The 24,475-nt window shown below is 42.4% G+C and overlaps 1 protein-coding gene across 2 annotated transcripts in view; it reads right to left on the bottom strand.

Moving 5' to 3' along the window:
• Positions 1-179: 179 nt before the first annotated feature.
• Positions 180-24,475, bottom strand: part of LOC116844812 — a 36,198-nt gene continuing 11,902 nt past the window's right edge. The window contains exons 3-7 of one of the 2 annotated variants that reach the window (XR_004378139.1): positions 10,802-10,923; positions 4,704-5,250; positions 3,687-4,223; positions 2,642-3,410; positions 180-1,503 (exon numbers count right to left, since the gene is read on the bottom strand). Coding sequence is in view for 1 of the 2 variants with exons in the window: in XM_032816862.1 (XP_032672753.1) it covers positions 2,904-3,410; positions 3,687-4,223; positions 4,704-5,250; positions 10,802-10,923 (1,713 nt within the window). In the remaining variant the exon portion in view is untranslated. Of the gene's footprint in view, positions 3,411-3,686; positions 4,224-4,703; positions 5,251-10,801; positions 10,924-24,475 lie in introns of both variants that reach the window. The other variant, XM_032816862.1, reaches the window with a different exon arrangement.

Here is a 24,475-nt window from a genome sequence, read left to right as displayed (position 1 = left end):
ATATATATATATATATATATATATATATATATATACATATATATATACAACACACATATATATAGCTTCATTCTTTACGCTCTTCCGTCACTAAATATTAATCGTTATAACTATTATTATCATCGCCGTCATCGCCAGTTTTTCTTTCTCTCTCGCGCTTATTTATATTCAAACAATGATGACCACAAAAATCGAGCATACCACAATAGCGCTCGCCATTATATTAAATCTTTGTATTGTACATATCGCGACGTCAAACTCGGAAAATCACGAGGGGCCCGATATCGTGCCCCGCGTCGTAATATAATATGTACAGCTAGAGAAATGGGACTACGTGTATACTACAACGGTAGCAACCGTAGATTCTAGACAACAGTCAAAAAGTATGGAAGAGACGATTTGCATAGATTTATATATAGATATATAATCTTTAATATAACTGTGTTTTTTTACTTAAAATAAATAACCCATTCTTTTTTGTTAAAAATGCGCTTCTCGGTCCACCGACTCGGCTGCTTTCTCACTTTGTTCTCTTTCTCCCGCTCACACACTCTCTCATTCACGCAACACGTACACCACGTCCGATCATCAGCTCATCGGCCACGCATTTATCGCCCTTCTTCACGATCGGGATTTGAACCACGGGATATGCCCACTCCTGATATGTCCGCACGCTTAAAAACTAACTCGTTCGCAGTCCTTCTTTCGCGATTGTTCAGGTACACCGATTGACGCATCGAGAAAATAGAAGGCCCCGGTTCGGCGAGCGAAAACGAAAAGTGTTAAAAAAGAAAAGAAAAGAAACAGAGAGAAAGAGAGTTAGAGGAGAAAAGAAAGAATCCGTACACGGCGCGCATCCTATTGTACGAGGAAGAAGAGACTGCGAATGTCGTTGACGCGATTTCGAGCTTGCCTACTTATATACGACATTTACTATTAACGAGAACGCACAGTCTTATGGAGTAAACCCGTGAGCGAACTTCGACAAGTAAAAAGGTATCATTATTTTATAGTCTATCACTTTATAATCGTAGATTTGGTTCGACCCGTCGTCTGACGAAACGATTGACGTTATATATGCGAAAGTTGTAGTTATCTTTATATACATGTATCGCCTTGGACGTATACACTTTCTTTCTTTTCGCAACACAACGTATACGCACATATATACACATACATACACATATCCAACCACCACGCACCTTGCGACTCATACCGTTTCACGCGTTCTTACATTCTCACGTTCTCCTTCGTATAAATATACCGAAAAAAAGAAAGAAAAGAAAAAGAAACCGCTGTGCTACCAAAGGGTGCCTGGTTTTATTCCAGCGAATTCACGCTCGCATCTATCCACCTAGACACTAAGTTTTAGCGCTACGTAACGTACAAAAGGTAAGGCCGCCGCATTAATACACTGACTAGATCAGTTTCATATGTTCTCTCTCTTTCCGAAGTGGAAACATCTCTCGGCTTCAACAAGAATATCCGGGACACGGTGTATCTCTGCCAACAAAAAAATATATATATGTATATATATACTATCGTTATTTTTTTCTTTTTCTCTCTCTCTCCGGCACTTTGTACCCGCGCGTCCCGAGCATTGTTACAACGCTGTGACACGCGAAACTGCGAACAGCTGCGAAAGCACGTAGCAGCAGTCGATGAATTTATATGCGCCGCATCGACGTCGGTCTGCTGAGCCAAAAAACGAATTAAGAGTCACGCGAGCGCGGCGTAGGCCTCCGTAAATGTGAAACTTAAAGGATTTCTGATCCTTGAAATCACTGCGGATGCATCGGACTGTGTGTGACGTATGGAGGGCGAGAGGTAATACCGTAAAATTAATTTATTTCAATGAACGTAAGAATAGCTGCAATACGACTGCAGTGATGTGAGTTAGAAATCTTAAAAAGAATATTCAAATAAAAAGGAAAAAAATCTTTTTAATTAAAAATCGAAGTTGTCGTTTACCGATACATCGGAAGCAACACGAGTGCAAAAAGTCGACAATACTAACCGCGTCAGTATGCGCAAAAAAAAAATAAAGAATTGCGAGACAAGAACCTTTGGCCTAGCGCGATTCGCCAACCTAATTAAAAGAATCAACTTAAATAAAAGAATCACTCGCCCTTATTCGTAACTCGCGTCTCGTCGAACTGAACTCCCACTCTTGCAGTGATCGGTAAAATCCACGGTTCGTGCGCATAAGGACGGAGATGGCTAACTAGGAACTGCGAGGCACTGCAATACGTGTCGATCGCGAGCGGCCGGCGCTACATTGGCGCTGTAAAACCCGAGCGCAATTTTTTCAGGTGAAATCTGTTACTGCTTCACTCTTTCCTCCCTTTCTTTCTCTTTTTCTATCTCTCACCCGAACGACGCATCGTTGTAGCCAAGTATAGCATCATGTGAAATGGTTTATGTTACGTACAAAAAATCCCGTGCTGATGGTTCGCCAGATTTCAGTCGTGCAATTCAATATAGTGTATGTAGATTATCAAAAAACATCACAGTCAGGTTACTAGATTTTAGAGAAGTGTCCGTCAGCACGCCACGAGCGTGTATCGACTATCCTCCGCCTATGAATTGCGCATGCAACCTATAATCCCCGACACACCTATACCATTCCTCTCCTCCTCACCTAATTTTCTTCTCCACGTAGGTGAGAACGTATGCAATCATCATCTATCGTTATCGCATAATGTCCCGGAATACTCGCCATCACCGCGAGACACAACAACGAGGCTCTGTCGGATCCTCTCGAAAACGGTATCGCGTTTCGCTTCGCGCAGTAGGCTTCTCCACGTTGACGCGCCGACCTCGCGCGGACCGCTCGCGCGTCGTGGAAAAACGACGAGGTGCCGAGCGGTGAATGTCGCGGCTCACGCGTAAGATCAGTAATATCACTTCTTGTCGAATAACGCGAGTTTACTGCGCACGGCACCTTCGCACACTACCAGCCGTTGCGCGGCCGAGATAGGCACGGGCCCCTCTAAACTGGCCCTCAACAAGGTTAGTCGACTGGGACCGGCGTCGCCGTGGTCGCTTAGTCGTAAACTGCCTGCCGTCGCTTGCTTCCTCTCAAAATACTCGACGATCTTCGAAATGGTCTTGCTGGACGACCCGAGCCGATCTTCCCAGCAGGACGAGTCGCCGCCACCTAAGCTGGCTATGTCCTCGGAAGAGTCAGTATATATCGAGCTGGTCCGATGATCGTCGAGTAGGAACAGACTGCTCGCCGCTGAACTGCTCAGGGTTGACGTGTGTCGCCGATTCGGTGGCTCCGGGCTGAGGTCTTCGCCGACGCAACTCCAAAAACCCGATTCGCAGCTGCCGCGCCTTCGTGGCTCCCAGCCGTCTCGAAACAGTGGATGGGCGAACAGACTCGCAGCACCTACTTTGGTAGCGACCTAAGTACAAACATGAATCCTTAGAGTTTGTCGAAAATTCAGCTTACTTTTAAGAACTTTTTATAATTAGGAATTCAAACTTAATCACATTGAACGTTTATCCATATAACTTCATCTGTATGTGTATTGTGTCTGTACAGTGCGTTGTTGTTGAAAAAAATTTCTCTCAAGGTTGTTGCATTATATGATCCGAATGTAAGAGAAACATTGTAAGACAGAAACGTACCTCCCATTCAAATTACACTGAAATCGCTCGAAGCAACTTCGCGCACCTACCTTTCTCTCCCACTTCTTCCTGGCTGTTGGACTACTCGGCTCGGAGTTTGGCTTCTTCCGGTCCAGGATCTTGGCTATGCTGTCGTTCTGCGCCGGCTTGAATTTGCACGCTCCGTCGGTCACACTGGGCCGCACGTCTTCGAGAGAAGGTAACTCCAAGCAGCTGGAGAACAGGTCGCCGAGGATCTTTTTGACGCCACCCAATGCGTGGAACGGATTCGCCGTCATTGGCCTATAATGCGGGTCTCTTCTGCTGGCAAGCTCGGCCACCCGTCTAGCGGAATGACACCTTGCCTTGTCCGAGGGCGTCGCGTTATCGCAGCCTCTCGCGTCCGCCGACTGACTCCTGAGCTTTGCCGTGCGTCGCTTCGTCGTACGTCCCTCGCGCACGATCTCGTCCATGCTGGACATCAGCGTCGGATCGACAGTCGACTGCCGTTTACCGATGTTGCTCTTCAGCTCCTCCTCGCAGGCCGTTATCATGGTTTCCAGGCTGCTCGTGATTTCCGGAAAAGTCGGCCTGGACTTGGGTTCATACTGGACAGAAATAAGACTCTTCTTCTTCATTGAACCACTCGCGTCGAAGATAAATTAGTCGTGAAACAGTCGTGGACGTTAGGGAGCAAAATTCGATAATATTGATAAACGATAAAATTTAACATAAATATTGTCATTTTATTAGGTGCAAATAACAGCTCGATAAGACAATTTGGTCTTCTTAGATTCGCGTAGATTTTATATTAATTGTCTCATCATAAATTTAATTACGGAGATATTTTGGACAGATCGGCAAGCTGTAGCGAACGATAGCCTCTAAGGAAAGAAGAAAGAAAATCTTACACCGTCGAAGGAGTTGTAATTGCGACTAAAGCTTCCGCGACATCCTCCTGTACCGACAGGTGCATACACAGCAAGTATTCTCGCGGTGAACGCGCGGCGGTTACACTAATCTTCCCGATTACTCGCAGCGGATCGGCATGCGCGCGCGACTTTACAGTTACAGGGACTCGTACTCACCGTGCAGCAGTTGAAGGCGAGCTGCAGGAAGGCGGGCGGCGGATCAGCGGCCGCGCAGATCTCCGCCACGGCCAGGTAATCGAGGCCAAAGTTATCTGAGCGTGGCAACACGTCCGGATCCGCCGGCACCCGGCCGATCAGCTCGCACACTACGATTCCGAATGAGAATACGTCGGATCGATGATCGTACCACTGCCCCTTCAGGCATTCAGGTGACATCCAGTAAGGGCTACCGACCGTACTGAGCCGGTAGCCCGAGCTGGGGTCGGGTATCTTCGCGGCTAGACCGAAGTCGCCCACCACCGCGATCATCTCGTTGCTGCACTCGTCCTTCTTTATCAGAACGTTCTTCGACGTGAGGTCACGGTGGAAGAGGCCACGGCTGTGCAGGTAGGCCATGCCGCGGGCCACGTCCTTGGCGAGGTTCATCCGGACGAGGTGCGGTAACGGCGTGTGCCGCGACATGATCAGTTGCTCCAGGCTGCCGCCGTTGATGTACTCCGTTAACGCGTGCAGCTGACCCTCATGCACGCACACTCCCATGAACCTGTGGAGAAGACCAGATGATCGATTTTCTAATGAGAAAGCGACGTGTCTTTCTCGTCCTCCTCTTCTTCTCTTCTCCTTCTCCTCATCGTTGTCTGGGAGAACTTTATTAAATAATGTAAGCAAACTTCCGACAGTCTCCACAATCGGGGAAATTTATTTAAAAAAACACACTAAACTTTAATTAACAGATATGGAGAGAAGATTAGAATATCAATAATTCCATTCATTACTTCAGATTAAGATATTAATTATTCCACTAATTATCTCAGATTACTAAATATCCGATGCGCATGAATGCATGATTGATATGGAGAGAGGAGAAGGAGATTGAAAAGTGGATGTGAATTTTGTTAATAGAGAGAAAGATAACATTTATAAGTAGCAAATGGTGTGAAGCGTTGTTTACATCAAATAACGAGTCGAGCAATGTCCTCGACATTAATGATGATTAAAGACACGGTCGGTATGCGCATTGCAGTTTCATCGCTGCGATATCATCGACGTTATCTTTACAGCCACTATATGCAGCGCTTGATTAAGTCTTGAAGAATTAAAAACTACTATACAAAAACATCAAGTAGTCTCGCTTATCAGAGGACATTCTCGTACGAGACAATTAATATCGCCGATAACTCAGTAACTCAGTAACTGAGATTATCTAACGATAAATGTCGATAAGCAATACCGCAAACCCTTCAGTTCTCAGTTGTAGGTGATAACGGTAAACACTTATGTTAATTTCACGGTCTGCGTTTGCACATCGAAATGGGAAATTAGAAAGCATAACTCCGTTATACTAAAATAAGGGCAATTCTCCGGCAGACTATAGATTATCACGCGCGTCGCAAATTATAGTTACGATTAATGTTGAATCTTTGCAGCGCGAAGCGACACAAAGAACGACGATACAAATCGATTACAGTTTTTCGTCGCGACTTTCAGCACGATCGATCACGGATATGCAAATTCAGGGGGGATCGGAGCGTTCCAAAAAAGATTTAGAAACGACGGTGGAACAGCTCGATTATACAGTGAAAATTACGCGCGGTACGCATTTCTCCGGCGGAGGAGGAAAGACTTAATCGGCGAGTGCACTTTACGTTATCGCCGGTTAAGACGAAGATTCCGCGTAAACGCGGCCTGAGAAAGGGAGTGAGAGAAGAAAATCATCCGTTCCGTCGCGTCGTCCCGATTTCGAGGCGTTTCGCCGCGCACGTCGAGACGCGTTTCTCTCTCGCAAGCGACAGAGGAGGAAAAAAAAGAACGACAAACGCGGCGCGAGCGAAAGAGAAATTTCCGGAGGGGCATTTTTCCCGGCTTAAAAACACCGCGCACGATGCATACGCTCCAGATTCATTCTTTTTTTATTTTGCCGATCAGATAAGAGGAGAAATGGTCGCTCTCCACGCGTTTCCCGAGGCTTGTCGTTCGCGCAATTGATGCGCGCCAGACACGCTAATTACATCGCGTCGCATCGTCGCCGAAGAATTCCTCGCGAATTGGACGTTTTGGACGTTTTAATGCGCGCAACTTCCCCTCCCTCCCTCTCTCCGTTGCGAAAGAAGGTGTCTTTCTCTGGATGAGAGATTGCAGGTTGTAGGAGTGAAAGCCGAAATGCGTGGCAATACGAACGAAAGTGTGTATCGATAGAAGAGCGAGGCGAATAAAACATAAGCGATTCATCGTAGATAATTGCGTTTGAAGATAATTACGCACTCTCAAGCCGCGACTCGGCTATACGTAGACGTCCGCTTTCTTTCAGCTCTTTCTTTTTCATTCGTTCGCTTGTCTATTCATTTCTTCCCGCGATTCATTTCGTACCGATCGGATTGTCACTCGTATCTATTTGCGTACACATCGATGCCATCATCTCGATTCAGAATCCAACGACGTCACGCGCGCGTGCAAATCGCGTCTACGTGCATTGAGATCGAGAGCGGTATCGCGCGCGATACCAAGTGCGCAAAAGTCGATACCGATGTCCGGCCACGTCGTCTCGATTAGAAAGGGGAAGTCCAAATCCTCATGGCCAATAGCTCTGGGGGAAGTACGGTTGAAACTTCATGCATTTTCTAGTTCTATATTAATGTCCATTCAAAGTCATGTACGTTTGATTTTTATTATAAAAATATTATAATTATTGTAATTTTGAGTGCCTTCTAAATCATATATTCGCTAAATTTACTATTTTTATAGTAATTTATTTACTATACAATGTCAGTGGAGAGAAAATCAAACTTTATAACAAATATCATAAAATTAAATGTATAATTTTATCATCATTTTTATTCTCTCCATATTATATTCTCTCCATACACACAAATCAGGTATTGATTGGAATCAACCTGATAAGGACCATAGGACCAATTTCTGGTCGGGATTCTCTAGTCGTGTGTCAGCCCGTCTTCTTCCCCTTTCGCGCGAATCGCATTTCGCGCAAGATCCAAGCATTACGTAAAAGGGCGCTCACACGAAATGAATGCGCCTCGACGAATGCAGATCGATCAGACGCGCTTTTAGAGACGTGGGAATTACTACGCGGGGTTCGAAGACGCCGGATATTTTCGGTCGAAGTCTATCCCGGCTGTTTTCATTCAGTCGCTGTCGCGAGAGATGGATCGCGCACCAATTGTCCGACTCAGAATGCCATTCCGAGGATTATGACTAGAGCTCTGTTGACGATGCCAGAATACCGTCGAATACGTGATACTATTTCGATACCATTGACGCATCTCTCTTCGAGGGCATTGTAATGTCCAGCAGTATCGTATATTGTAGCGCGAGTATCACAGTATCGATTTCAATAGATTCAACGAACAGATGGGCGCGTCGTGAAATTGGCTGGCGATTTTTATCAAATTTTTATCAAAAATTGATTACGTACTGTTCTAACATACTGTGATAACCAATTTTTCGTAGACTTAGATATTAATGAATTAATCTCTTCAGTTTAAAATGTCTGCGCGATCCCTTAAAATGGGATTTTTTAAAAATAAGTATATCTAGATTATTTTTTTTCTTTATTGCAAACATTTTCTTTATTTGCAAAAATTTTTTAAAAATAGAATATAAAAGATATCTAATTCGTATTCACTATAAATTAAAAAATACATCAGTTTAAAGAAATCTTATAGTTTATAGTCATTGGTCTAGCTTTTTTATAAAATAATCGCTTGCACCTATTCACAGGCAGCACACGGGCGCTCTAATGTGTGACTCACCTACATAACAGTAATTTGAAGGAATTTGATATTTGACCACGAAACTTGTTCGAGCATACTACTTAAGATTTTATTATTATCATGACTGTCGCGACAGGTTGGATAATTTTTTAATGATTCGGTATAATCGTGACTCAATACTTTATTGGAAGTAAACAAACTCGCAAATGGGGTGTTAATGTCAGGCGTGATCTAAAAATATCGATACTTCCTTTTGTGCAGCAAGCGCGCCATCGATCGACTTCCTGTTGATAGCGACACGAGGCATCAACATAGACATTGTCTCGTTATAGCGATCCCGGTATTACGACACAGCAGTCGTGGGGCGCGGGTATAATGATACACGCGAGAGAGCGCGACGAGTAAAGCCGAGATAACTACTATTTTTACGGCTGAGTCACAGCAGATGCGCGACTCGCGAGAATCCTGAGAAAGAGAGAGAGAGAGGACCCGCGATTTTCGCGGAGGCCTTCGCGCAGGGAAATGCCAGAAATAAGATCCGCTAGGTCCGCGGCGGTACGGGTAAACACCGTATCCGAATCTGGGCCAAGCCGTTTATATCGCCGGAATGCGTTGTCGTCGCGGACGCGGCGCGACGCGGCACGGCACGGCGAAACGTCCCGTCGAACGCGCCGAGTTATGTCATAACCGAGAGAAACGTTATACGAGGGGAAAGAAAAGAGCGATCCCGAGGGAAAACCCGAGGGAAGATATCGCGCGTGAATTTTGCGTTTTCCGTCTGCTGAAAGCGCAAGTCCGCTCACGAGTTTCGCGCCGCCGATTTTCGCGCGAGCTATTCGTGGAGATAAGGCGTGTTCCATAATTTGGCCGAAAGCAGGCGCGTTACTTGAATACGTTTATATTTATACTTCGAGTTCCTTTATATTCGAGCAACATTTATATTTCGAGTCCCTTCATCAAAATCTTAAAAATTCCTTGATAATCACAGCCAATGGAAGCACCCTCTTGTAAAATTAAGCTCGCGGAGAGAGAAAGAATAAAATTCGTTATTTCAAGAAAATTAAACATGACTCGTCATTTTAATTTAAACTCGGCTAATTTAATTTTAACTTCGTTCAATTTAACAGAATTTTTCGTTGGAAAGCTTGATTAAAAATACAAAATGAAATTTTACAAATAAAATTGAATATATACAAAAATGAGATAACGCGCAAATTTGGTGTGGAGCCCCAAGATTTACTCGCAAGTTGGATTCCGTATGCTGTAGCCATGGACCGAAAGATGTTTCATCGCGCATTATATATCCGTGTATTCCGTTCTCTGCTATGCAGCTAGCTGGAATTTTCGCAACGGGTGCAACGCGCTGAGCTAACCGCCGTTACCGCTAGGCGATGTATTATGTCGTAATTCGTAACGAGCGTAGTTAAAGTGTAATACCGTTTTTTCTAATCTTTTAGTCATTTTAGTGATCTTCCAAGCGAGAGGAATTTCAACGATACATAATCGCGAGAGACGATAGATCAAATATACGAGAACACGTCCCGAGCCGGAGGCTTTTTTCAATGAAGTCGCACGATACGCGCGCGCACACACCTTCGAGGCGGATAACATAATTTACAGATCTCGTCGTCGCGACTGGTCACGTGTTCACTCAACACGTGGCGAGACAGCTATGTAACACGAAGACCTTGCGCCAGAATTGTGGCGGGACACGCGAGGAAAAGAAGTAGTTAAATTGATTTGCGACGAGACAAGACAAACGCGCGACACAAGCGCTTGAATTTTGCAGAGCATTGTCGCGATAAATCACAAAGCGAAATCCCACGATCGCCCAATGTGCCAACACCACGTGTGACTATCTTACGGTCTTAATTGCAGGAAGAGATTCAAGCAAAGAGCTGATAACCTAATGGTGTTTTGATATCCTTAACTCGCCACCACGTCGCGTCGTATCAGACGCGATCCTTGAAATAAATATAAGAAAGTAAACCTTATTATTCGAGATTACATCAATTCAGAACGCCCGTCTTTCATGCCGTTCGCGTACCTCTCGTGGCTCAATGCCTAAATAAACCGGAGTTCCACCGCGGCGGTCGCGATACGGATAATGCCACGTATCATTTATCTTCGACAGGAAATGATCGGATTCGATCGTATCGAAATAAATCACGCGAAAGAGGGTTAATGTCTCTGCCCGTGATACAACGAGGAGATTAAGAGTGCCGGGCGAGCGGGTAGAAATTTCATCGGCGTCATCGAATTCGGCACGTACGGCCGAGCGATTTTCTTCCTCGATTGGCGGAGTTTCACCGGGCAAAAGTGAACCGGACCCGATTCCGCGGCGTAGCGGTTAGGTAGCGGGCTCACCTGAGTATGTTCGGATGGCTGAGCTTGTTCATGAGCTGAACTTCCTTGAGCATGTTCGGCCTGTTCGCCGGCAGCTGATTCATCTTTAGCACCATCACCTGACTCGTCACTTTGTGCGTAACCTGGAAAACGAACGAGCACACAGGGTGGGTTGGTGACATATTGCGATGCGCAGTCACGTCGTGCAGTTATTGACGTTAGATCATACGACAGGTGCATACGTAACCGTTCCGATTCTTCGCAGGTATAAACTTCTCCGAGGTCGCGCGTGGCCTCGCAAAGAATGTCGCAAACAACCGCGCGACAACGTTTTCCAGGTGTTTTCGAGATTTGTGGGATACCATTTATTACTCTGTAGAATTTAGAATCTTTAAATAAAGATATATGTGAGGCGCCTTACAAACGAGGATATATGTGAGGCGAAGAGATCAGATATATCCGGAGAAGTTTATACTCGCATTAAGGGGATGCCATAAAGATTGACAACTTTAACAGCAAAATAACAAAATAGCAAGGCTTTCTTCTGCAAAGTTTACATCGTATCGTTTGCATAGAATTACAAATGCTTGTAATGAATACAATAAGAGTTCATACGAAAATTAATTGGAGCATTGCTAAAAAATACAAAGAAAATTGCTGTAATTTTACAACTGAGTTTAGAAGGTTAACAATACACGACAAATTTATAGAAAGATTTTTATTTATATGCGATTACGTTTTTTATACGAAAAAGGTAGCGTCAGTACTCATTCGTCATGACATTTTAACGACCGTCTTTGTGTTATCAATATTTTGGGCGTTTGTTATTCATTCTGGCATCTCCTTAATATATACATATGCTCGATGAAAACAATTACAAAGTAAATAGTTATAAATTACAAAGTGGGTAGTCATAAATTTAACGATTATCACACATAACATCGCGTTTCAGAAGATTTGCTCTAAATTCAAAGTGTCAACATACAAAAGTCAATTTGGCTCTAGAAATTCTTGGCTTCTAGAAATTCTTGTCGGTAACCAATGTATATGAAAAAACAAAAAGTCAACTTTATTCGAGCTGCTTGGAAAAATCTCCTAAGACTAGTCAATTTTAGTCGAGATGATCGGAAATCTCGTCTTAATGCATCATCGACAGGTGGTTTTGGAATATCCTGCACCGCTCTCGATAGTGACGACGCCAGATGCGTATTCACATCGTTTTCCAGTCACGAAACGAAGGCTCACTGTCGTCCCATTTTCGCGCGGCAAGTAACACAGGCGCGCGCGCGCGAGCGAGAGAGAGAGAGAGCGAGAGAGAGAGAGAGAGAGAGAGAGAGAGAGAGAGAGAGAGAGCAACGCTAAAGCGATATTCTCGCGAAAGAGAAACTTATTAATGAAACCGCGGCATCTGGCTGGCGTAGAGTACGCTCATAAAGGCGCCGGCCTCGCAATCGTGGGCATCGTTCAATGTCGAAAACAGACACGCGGACGCCGTAACTTCTTTATTAGTCTCGAAAGCCCGCGCTTAATGAGCGCGATCGCCGCAGCTTCCTTCGCTGGTCGATTATCACAGGCATCCGAAGAAAGAAAAGCGGTATCATGCGCGCGTCTCGTGGCGATTATTCGGCGAACTCGATCTTACCTCCACGCCAATGCACGTCGACTTTCATCGCGGCGATATACAATGTACTTCCCATGTGTTGGGAATATTACAAATAGATCGTAACTAGCTGCAAAACAGTCGCATTAATGGGCTAGTTAAATCGGGAAGAGCTGGAAAAAGCTTCCATAGCCGCGGGACGCGCCGTAATGAACTTTCAGGAGGAGACGACTGATGGATGCGGAGAGGGAGGTCTATCCACGATTTTTCTCTCTTATCGATGAAATGAGCCTGTCGTATTTTCTACGGCAGTGCGAGAGAACACGTCTTGAGAATCCGAGGAACGCGGGCCGCCGACGGGGATAAGGACCATTGGATTACATCAACTCACTCACTCAACCGATCCTCAGTGTTGAAAGACGTAATGCGCTCTTTTACATTCCACTGGCTCACGCGTTTTCCCCGTTCATCTCGAATTTCATCTCGGCTCTAGAAAAAGTCCCGGAGCAGGGATAAGACGGTGATGAAAATGGAGACGCGGCAGACTCAATCTGAGAGATAGAGAAAGACAGAAGAGCTCCTGCTTTCAGCCGGCAAGATGGAAATTGCACTGGTTAAAAAGTCGAAAATATATCTAAGGAGAATCTGGCCAGGATTCCTTGGCAGTAGCTGATTTAGTTGGGTCGTGGCCAAACGATGACGAGCACGAGCAACAGCAGAGTCCGCCGTAAACAGGACGGTTGCAGAAAATCGGCCGTTTCTCGGCAAAAGATAGAAAACGAGAGAAAAAGAGAGAGATCGATTCGCCCGAGACGCCGTTGGAATCGGAGAATTTTGCTTTCGCTCAAAACCACTCGGCCAAAAATCCTAACCCGTCCGTTTACCGTCACGGTAAACGCTCTTTCTCGCTACTTCCCGAAAACCTTTCACATCGCTCTACGAAACGTGTTTCGCGAGTTTTCTCCGTGTATTCTAGCGTGTATTCTAGCAAATCACCTTTCATTTAGGGATCCGCTCAACAAACTCGAAGTCGGTTTGCTCGCGGCAAGTTTGTCAAGAGAAGTCATTTGCTCACAAGAGTTTCCAACTTTTTTAGTATCAAAGAATCTAAATCTATATATTTCTATCTATAAATAATCCTTAAATTAAAAAAGAAATATCTGTTAAAAATAAAATTCGATTAAAAATCAAAGCTAAAAAAAGTTATATCTTGCATTCCTGGATCTCTAAAGTCGCGATAAAATATTCTCTGAATGATCATATTTTCAAGTCTGAAACTGGACAACACACATAAAATGCTATGTGTGTTGAAATTAAATTAACGAAAGACGATTAACGTGGAAAAGCGCGTTTAGATACGCACTTCCTCCTTAGTAATCAAAAGCATTCAAACAAGTCGGCCGTTCGCTCTCGCAACGCTCCGCTCCAGTTTTCTCCGCGAGGCTAAAGGTTCGCTATTTTATCGTCGAATATAAATTGCCGTTAATACGCGACGCAAGTGTCTGACTTTGATCCCGTTCTGACAATTGATCCCGTCTGAATGTACGCGTATACGATTCATTCGTAACGAGACGCATCGTGTTTTTGCGTGCGGCTGCAAGAGTCGCAAGAGTCAATATTAAAAAAATCTCGCAGATTCAATCGGCACGCGCAAATAAATCTCAACAGTTTGAAACTCATCCCTCGTCGAGAAGGATTCGACTGTCCTCCTTCTGACGGAAATTTGCAAAGTGCTAACGCGAGTGTAATACAGGAGACTCGTAAATAAGGACTGACAGGAGGACCGGACGGTGTCGGTCACCAGCGGCGATTCATTTGAATAATTCCCATTGTCTGGAAAGCTCCGGCCTTGCGTGTTTTCTACGCACTACGCGCCATTGTGTTTACGACCGTGGAGAAAGCACACGCGGCAATTACATTGTAGCAGCGAGTGATTAATGCCCCCTCGAGTACACCGCCGCATGCATAATGCGAAACACGTTTCGCGCCTTTTCACCCGCACGTGGAAGTACCGCGTTAAGGACGTTCCATACGGGCGGAAGAACCGAATCGAGGAGAATAATCGATGCCATTACACGCCGGAAAAAAAAAACGGAAAACGATAGAGAACAACGGTTGGGAGCTTCCATATGCGGTCAGTCGCGCGGTTAATACCCACCAATTATCGCTTTCAATCGAGATACCACAAAAGTACAAAGCCCATTCTACAATAGCCGTAAGAATACGCAGTTAGACTTAAGCAGCGAGCAAATTGACCAACCGCAGTCCATTATTCTTGGACTTTAAGAATCCCATTGATCAATTAGCTCTCACCGCTTGCGTTTTACTGCGTACTTTTACGGCTATTGTAGAATGGACTTAAGAGTGGCTTCATTACTTCGTAAAAAAGAATAGACAAGTCGAATTTTATCGATTTTCAAATGACTTGGATGAATCAACCATCGAGGACCTCGCTTTATAGCGAAGAGAGAGGAACACGCACCCCGTCGTATCGTTCCGGAAAGCTACGGCGCAATTACGAGCGGCGAACCAATTAGCAAGCGCACTGGACTTTGTAAGCTCAAGAGCTGCCTGCAAAGGTCTACCTCCTGCGTCCCCATAGCCACATATAAAAGTCAACGTCTAATAATAAATGCGCCCAAGAGAGATGAAAGGCGGCAAATAGGAGATGCAACAGTTCGAATGTTTAAACATCGTATAATACAGCGACATATTCGATTTCTCTTCATGTAAAGAAAAATAGCCCACGTACGTCGTTAGAAGGAAATAATTGCGAAGTAACATATATGTCGCCCCACGTTTGTACTGAGAACTGATTGAATGATTTAAATGAATGTCTTGCGTAATTTTGTGCGAGAATACGGGACATTAATTTACGGCATCAGAATGAAAAGATTCGTGGAATTGAAAGTATAAATATTTATGACTCCACGAACTGGCGAAAACCAACTTAAAAATAATACGCCGCAGAAACCAGAGAGGTACGAAGGAACTTTCTAAATTTGAACTTTTTCAGGTGGAACCTATACGTGCCGGTCATCGCCTCCGTTAAAGGTTAACTGCACTCGCATGCAAATACAATTCGCGGATTAACACACGAGACGTGACGGCGGCGGGACAACTGTCATTTTTGTCGCGTGTGTGTGTTTCCACCGCGAGTTCGAGTGCCAGTAATTAATCTTGTTAATTAATCTTTTCTTTTTTTTTTAACGCGCAAAAATGCCGACTAAAATTAGAGACGATATTGGCAGGATTGCAGAAAAGACAATTATGGTGTCGAGGAAAAATTTCTCCTGGAAAAACGGAGAAAAATCCGTCCGTAATTCGATGAGTTGCTATTGTAGAAATAAACCCCTCGTCTCTCGGTTCGGTTCATCCGTAAATTCCGGTTTCTCTACGAACGAGAAACACATGATCTCTCGTTCTCGTTCTCTCTCTCTCTCTCTCTCTCTCTCTCTCTCTCTATCTATCTATCTATATATATCTCTCTCAGGCCTATCCTGTTGCAATGTGGGGAACAAATGTCGGGAGGAAGTGATAGTCAAGGTCGCTGCGAGATACAATGAATGAGAATTTCTCAGACGAACGAACGAGCGAGCGAGCGAGCGAATGAACGACCAAGCGAGTGAGCGAATGAACGTACAATATATCGATCGATTTCTTTCTCACGGCGCGTGTCCCGCGGACTTTCTCCCTATTTCTAAAGATCGCGAACGAAAGATAGAACGGCACGTATATTAGAGCATTTCTTTTCTGTTCCAGCGAACGAAATCCTAGAAATGTGTTTCGCGAAGAAACACGTATCACTTCGGTAATCTGTTTCCTGCCCGATAAATGGATAAAAATGAATAGATAAGATGTTCAGATAAGTCGCACGTGATTCCGTGAGGCACACACGGATGTATGTATATGTAATTATAATATAAGTGTAAGAGCAGGAAACGCGCGTTTTTATGCGTTGCGTGAAACAGTCAGACGATCGCTAATTCGAAGGCCGAGCTCACACATAATGTGTCGGTTCGGTCTTGAAACCTTCTTTTTTCTTACGGAGATTTGTCTAAAAAAACTTTTGTGTTCCTCTTAACCTCTCCAGGAGTGAATTTACCGAGAGAACATGACTTAATTTTCAAGGCGATTATCAAGTGACATAAGTACGACATCTGTTAACCATATGACGAAATTTATTTTTTTATGGAATTTTCTAAGTAATATGTGTAAAACTGCGATATTAAATTTCTCACAAACTGTGAACAGACAAATCGTATTAAATCGCATAAACTTTAACTACGTATATGTCTTACCGCGATAAATATGTTAAATTTTTATATAATTTTAAGCATTTTAATTTAAATGTATAAATTTCTTAAGAAAAAATGTAATGTATCTAAATATATATATATATATATATATCTATCAGTAACTCTACAAACTGGCTCTTTAGAAACTCAGTTCAGATCAGTTACGTTTCTCTGTCTGAAGAGATTAAACTCTTTTTTGAATGTTCCGTCCTTGAACACATCTGCGAGACAAAAATGACGCTCATCTCTACAAGCAGGTAATTACGTGATTTACGCAGGAAAAACAATACGACCGAAGATGGCCAGAGCGAAGTAGAAGGTAAAAGGTTGAAAGATGCGATGCAGCATGTGCGTAACGATGCGGTAATTAATATCTCTCGTAATAAAGCGATAATTTCAGGCAATCGCGTATATCAATTTACCATCGCGATAGCCAGGAAGAAAAGATCGTGGAAACGCAATGCCGGCCAAGCGGTGCTAGGCGAGAACTTGTCACGCGTGCACGCGCACTCGCCGTGGAGAAACTTACTGCGCGCGCTTACCATTGCCATTTGCATATCGAGCGCTAAATAATAAATGACGATTTCTCGAAGCCGCGCATTTTTTCCGGCTTCTAGATCGCTATCGGTCGATAGGATTAACCGGCTGGCACGAATCCCGGCCCGAGTTCTCCTCCCGATGCACTCGCTCGTTCGATTACCCGCAATAAGCAAAAGAAAACGCAATCAGTGTTTAAGCAGGCATGAGCACTGCTCGCGTTGGTAATCGACGACTTTAAATGATTTCACGAGCAGCAACAATTCGAGAGCTATTAGTGACGTTTTCGTCGCAGCAACATTCGGTGAAAAATTCATAAAAAATATATATACAGAAATTGTTATTACGTCAAAAATGTGTTGGAGAATCGATTGTAAAAATTTCAATAATCTCCTTTGAAGCAGTTACGTTCTACACGCAAAAAAAATTTCAGTTGATGCAACCAAATAGGAACAAACTGAAAATTAGGTGATCAGAAGCGATATCTGTTATGAAAACTAATATTTCTGTTGTCGGAACCGAAAATATTCGTCTAAACATTCAACGATATTAGAACTCAGTTGAGACAACTAAGAACAATTGACTATACAGAAGCCTCATAAAGGAGTTTTTCTGTTCCTACAGCCGCGTTTTCGTCTGATCCCTGAGCAACCGAAAATTCGGTTTCACTAACAGAATTGTTTTTTCCGTGTAGGTTTAACTACAAGTCTTCTTTTTGCACATTGTTCAGATAAATTTCGCAAAGTCCCATCGAGAAATAATCGTCGAGTATATTGGCGATCAAGAAGCCGATCGGCTTTCTTTTTCTTCTCGCGCGAAAAAAGTACACCGAAAGTACTTGGAGAGAATGTTAAACGTTTCTTTTTTTACGGACGGACGCGGACGAGCGTCTGGTCGATACAATTAGCAGTTTTACCTGTCGCGGAAGTCTGAGAAGTCGACACGCACGTGTCGCAGGTTGGCGAGCGGTAACGAATCGAATCGCGGGGAAGGCAAACGAGCGAACGACCGAGCGGGGCTCATTAGAGAGTGTTCGTACTCCATGGCCAGCGCGCCGTGACCGGCTTTCTCGTCTACTTCCAGCATTCCCATTCGCATGGGGAAGGAAATGCCTGCGAACTCTTGAGTCACATGGCAAGGTCGTCGTTTCCGACGACGAAGACGACGACGGACGAGCGCGAGTGCGAGGTGAGGCTTCGAACCTGCTCTCACGAGACTTGAAATTCTCGAAAGTCTTAATAACCCGAGATTCTGGCACGCGTCGAAATTCTTTAACTTTTTCTCGAGGTCAACGTCGACACAATATTGACGCAACATTCATGCAATATGCATTTACACGTACACATTCAGTTTACTATACTCAGAGGTAAACATGGTGGTGAAAACTACATGGGTGATAAATATATGAGTTTTGTATATGGAATTAACGCCTATATAGTTTAACTAGTTTGCAATATATTGCGACTGAATGGCTAACGAAAATTACATAGTTATTATAACTTTTTAGTTAATTATTACACAGAAATTTAGTTAATTATTACACAATAATTACCCAGAATAGTTTATTAAATTATATACACTGATTCTACAAAAACTCATATGCATAGAGAAAAATATCATTCTACTGTTAAGAAAAGCGACTACTCAGCTTATTTTCCTTCTTTGAAATAATGGATATCTTCAAAAAAGAATATTTTCTTGATAATAGTCTTAAAATATACTTATCGCAAGTTTTAGAAAAGTTTATTACATGTTATCACTGAAAAGAGGATTTGTTCTTTCAACAAGATTATAAAACACATTATCGAGAAGTTCGATTCTATATACACGGAAAAAAACAATTCCGTTAATTCCGTGTAATTTTTGTTATTTTATAATGTGAATTTTTTGTTATTTTTTTGTTATTTGGAAACGAGATAAAGAACTCGGTTATAGAACAGAAAAATTTTTGTAGAAAGTTTTTTATACAATCAATTGCTCTCAGTTACTTCAATTTGAATTTTAATGCAGCTAAATGTTCAGACGAATGTTTTCGATTACAGTAATAAAAATATTATTTTTCGCCAGCGAGTTTTTCATCTGGTCCCCATATAGTTACATGAACTAAAATTTTTTTCCATTTAATAAGCAAATTGAATATTTGTTTTAATATTTTTATTTAAAATGTTAAATTTATCAGGATTTAAATTGTATTTTAGAAAAATTTGACACTTATGATGAACTTTTGATAGATTTGTGGATGTACGAACTTGTGAAGTACTTGAAATAATTAATATTTTATTTACTTATTTTTATTTGTTAATATGTACTTGTTAAATTACGTATTTTGTCAATATTTACTTGTATGCAATATGTATTTTTCTAGTAGTCACCTACTACAGTCGCCATGTCTTTTTTCTCTGAATATATCATCAGTAAACATTCGATATATCTTTTCCTATTTTTTATTTCCACTGCTACTATTATCTTTTTGATAACCATAAAGGAGGACGGTATATTTTTCCATCACACACGAATGAAAAAAGAATATAATACTAAAAAATATAATAGATCTTTCGAGAAGATTATCACAAGATCTTTTGAGAATATTCGACGGAGAGAATTGAAGAGTTCTCGAGCGTTACACCAAGCAACTCGGATCTTCACACGATCGAATTGCATGGAAACTTTCGACGGCGAAGATTCGAACGTTCTCATCGCCGATCGCGTCTGCTCGTCACGTGCGAGTCTCCGTTCTTAGCCGGCTCTTCCATGTCCTACCGGCGATTCCCATAAGCATCGCCAATAATCGCGCGCTGTAGCCATTATGCATGTCATTACCGATAATTTACTGCGTTTTCACCGCGAGCGAGCGAGTGAGCGGCTGCCGCGTCGCCGCTGTCGCTCGCGCATACCGCTCGTAAAAGCTCTCGGGATTATCGACGCCGATAATAATTGCATTCCGCGGCGATTTGTCCCGGTAAGCGATTAAAGAGAATTCGAACGGGGATTCCGTCGATCTCCTTGCAGCGTCGCACGTCTCGACTTTCGCTCGCTCGCTCGATCGGATTAATGCCGTCGTTGGTCGATCGGGAAATCGCGCTGACAGTCGCCGTATTGTACACGAAGCGGCAGAAGGAAATAAGTTGCGTGCTTCCTAGCAGTTATTTCGATTCCTCGGCGATCGAATGCAAATTCCCCTACGCTCTAAAATTAAACCTCTTCTTTTCGGGTATATTTATCGAAATTAGATGTGGCAAGACAGGATGGAGGGAACGAGTTAAACGAGAATCAATCTCGTAAAAAGATGAACCGAAATGCCGAAAACAACGAGACTTTGTGTCGTGAAAATTCGCACGATCGGACAGAGCCGGAATGCAACACAGGAGGATCGCGTTTCAACATTCACGTGAGACGACGCAGTTTTTAATCTGCGGAAACAAGCGGCGGCGGCTTCGAATTTCGCAAAAATGCAGATTGCCGCATTTTTTTTACTTTGCATTGAATAGCTTGGACGGGAGACGGAGGGTGTAATCGAACAAGCGCCGATTCCGAGGAGAGATTCCGCTATCGAATCTTCGCGCGACCACTAATCAAAGGATTAAGTCGGACCGGCCAAAGAGAATGAGATAGAAAGAAAGGAAGAGAGAGAAAGAAACAACGCCCACGTGTGTAGGTGAAATGGAAGGCGGAGAACAAATGGGAGGAAGTCGCTCGGCTCTGAGAACATCTTGTAAGACTCGTTTCGCTCGTGGAGCCTCTCTTCTCTCGCGCGAGGAGGTACCTCGTTTCCTCGCGACACGACAGTTTCGCAACGGGTGTTGCGTAACGCGATTGCTTGCGGACGATCCTAGCCGAAATGCGCACCTAAGTACGATAAGAAACCACGACGACGACTACGACGGAATACGCGCCGCTTTGCGAACGCAGCGTACCTAATGCAGTATTCATACGAGCGACGTGGTTTAACGGGGGAAGATAAGAAGCAGCGAGCGTTCCAGCTCCTCGGAGAAGATCGCCTTGGTCCTTGGACGCGACGTGAAACTACAATCAGTTGCGGCCGTAATCTGCAATGCGACTTCCTACCGCAAAGGTCGACTCGTGCGCATCGTTTTGGCCGAGCGCCGTGATTTTCCTCGTGCTTTTCTACGCAAAGGTAAATGCCGAAGCTCTGTAACCGCTGACGCTGCGTCACGTATATACCCTATTATTACGAGTTAAACGAGAATCTCGTAAAAAGATGAACCGAAATGCCGAAAACAACGAGACTTTACCTCGCAAAAATTCGCACGATCGGATAGAGACGCAACGCAGGAAGATCGCGTTTCGACATTCGTGTGAGACGACGCAGTTTTTAATCCGCGGAAACGCAGATCAAGAATTGATTACGATTTTCGACCTTATGTGTGTATGAATGAGCTTAAAACCATTAAATAAAGTTACTATAACCCTACCATCATAACTAAAGTTACAAAAACAATATTAAGTGGTCGATACATAAATCTAGTTGTGCCAAATAGATTCAAATATAAGAACACTTAACCCGTAATAGGTAACATGCCTTTTTAGTCAAACTATAAGTACAATGAGTCCAGCGAGCCCCAATAAATTTTTGCCATTTTTAACATGATAATAAAAGGTAGAAAGAAAAACGCTTTATAGTTCGAAAATAATACTTTACGAATATTATATTACAACTAGACATATATAATAACAGTTTCAGTTTTTCAGTAATCTAAAAGAAAACGTTAACTGATTATAAAATGAACACAATATGGACAGTGTTGAAATAAAATACACGGAAAGACAAATAATCGGAAAAAGAAAAAAATTTATGTTTTAATCTAAGTCTACAAATTATAGATTATATAAAACATGCAAACAAGTATTGTTAAATTAAATACAATATTAAAATCTTAGAGGGTTTTTAGATCATTACAGATAGTGCTTGCACATTTAGTGCATACTGGTTCATTGCATTTAACATATACTTCTTTGGACTTCATATCTTTATTTCTAGGAGATTTATTATGTCTTACTCTGGATGGCAAAATAATTTTAGATCTTTCAGTTTCTTCAATTTTTAAAATAGATGAAATTATTAAACGCAATGGCTTATGAATATACTGAGTTGTAAGACGTCTCTTAAGTTCAAGTTCTACTAACTGAAAGGCAAGAGCTTTTACTCTTTTGCGTGAGTCGTATTGAGGTCAAGATTAAGAAAATTATTTTCATAAAAGTAACGTTAACGGTACAATTGGGTTACTGTGACCTTAGACGAAAAACAAATGCATATAATTCACAGCTACTTACAAATAAATAACTCGATGATCTTTTCTTTTGTCACACTGAAAACTGTTACTCGAAAGGTACTGAAGATATTAGCGCCATACAGTAGATAGTTTAGGAATTATCACGAAAATAAAATTAGTTGGGGTCCCTGGGACCATGGTACCTGTTACGGGTTAATCATGTGGTTGCTGCAACCACAGAGCAATTGTTGAGTTTTTGGCGTTGCAGCAGTGATGATATCTGATTGCTTCAACTAGAGTGTAACCATGCTAAATGTTACCCCATCCAATTGCTGGTTGCCACAACCAGAACGCAACTATTTGATTGATGTGGTTGAAAGTACTAAAGTACTAAAGTTATCAACTATACGTATTACCGTCACACAAAGATAAGGGATATGCTCACAACTAAATATTTCTGGTTATGTGCACCATATTTTTTTCGTAAATTTATATGATTTTTAATCTTATGTGTTATGTATAAAGCTGAAAATCGTGAAACTTTCGTAAGAAATGATAGGGCATGGCGTCGTTGTGTTTTCGACGCGTTTTTTTTTTTTTTTGAACGTGCTTACTAGTTACTGCGATGACGATATCTCATCGTTGTATCAAATAAATCACAGGAAATCACGGATTGATTAGATACGTCATACACACGTTGACGAGTTCACCTTCAATTCGTTAATCAATAATCACAAAGAACGAGATTCTTTTCTCATTCAATATGTTTGCTGCTACTGTCTTTCTGAGAAATTATCTGATACAATCTGATATAAGCTGATATGTTTTCTTTAATAACAGTAATAATATAACACAGATTTTTAATTTATTCATGTAGATATAGAGTGAAAAATTATCGCGCTATCACATATACAAGATACCGACCAGATTGACAGGCTTATGTAAATTTGGTATCAATTCTACTAGTCGACGTGTCATGGTTGAATTTTTTATGAGTGATTCACATATCCCGAGTCGAAATTTTCATCCTACTTTCGACCTCAATATTCCATTTAACGCCTACTTTGATACTCTGAAGTCTATAATGATATTTTTTCATTTTATTTTAACCTATTAACTTTGTTAAGAAGTTAGTACATATAAGTGACATTTTGAAAGTTTTCTGTCAGTCGCTGAGCAGGATTTCAATTTTCATGTATATTACATTATTATACATATATTAATTTTTCAGAATATACAGATGTTAGAAAGTTTAAGTTGAAAGTAGAGCTGAAATTTCGACTCGAGTATGCTTTATACATGCTCGAGTCGAAATTTTGATCATTCTTTCGAATATTCCATTCTTTCGAATATTCCATTCTTTCGAAATATTCCATTCCTCAATATTCCATTTAACGTCTGCTGTGATATTCTGAAGTCTCCTTTGACTCTGATTTAATCTACTAACTTTGCTGAGAAGTCCTCTTTAGAACCTACAAATGGCGTGTTATTTTCTGCCATTCAGAGGTGCTAAATAGGACTTCAGTTTCCATGTATATTAAACATACACTAATTCTTGAGAATATACAGATGTTGGAAAGTTCGGGTCAAGAGTAAGGCTAAAATTTCAGTTTGAGATGGCACTCATATTTTGGAATTGAGAAGTCTGGTTGTCTCAGTGGTAGCGAATTAATACGATATTTCACGTTTCCTGTATCGCATTCTTATCAAGCGCTGTACATGTATCGAGTTGAGTCATTAGTTACGGAAGCTTCGATAAATTCGCGATGGAAAAAGCGCCTGCGCATCCGGTGGAAATCTCGCGAAGACGCGGACGTTTCAAGACATTCGATACGCGACGCTTGGGAGAGAGAGAAATAGCACGATCCTCTCATATATATACGCGTAAAATTCCTCGAGGGCCAAAATTACATTTGGCAGCGCTCGAAATGGTGTAACGTACAACCCACGAATTAATCTGAACGAAAATTGTTGATGTAATAGTTGTCTAAGTTTGCTATAAACAGGCGCCGTATAAACTTGGCTCTTT

Source organism: Odontomachus brunneus, unplaced genomic scaffold, assembly GCF_010583005.1.
Source record: "Odontomachus brunneus isolate Ranch 3 - 2012 unplaced genomic scaffold, Obru_v1 Obru_scaffold_047, whole genome shotgun sequence".
NCBI lineage: Eukaryota > Metazoa > Arthropoda > Insecta > Hymenoptera > Formicidae > Odontomachus > Odontomachus brunneus.
This window is presented reverse-complemented; position numbering and strand designations above follow the sequence as displayed.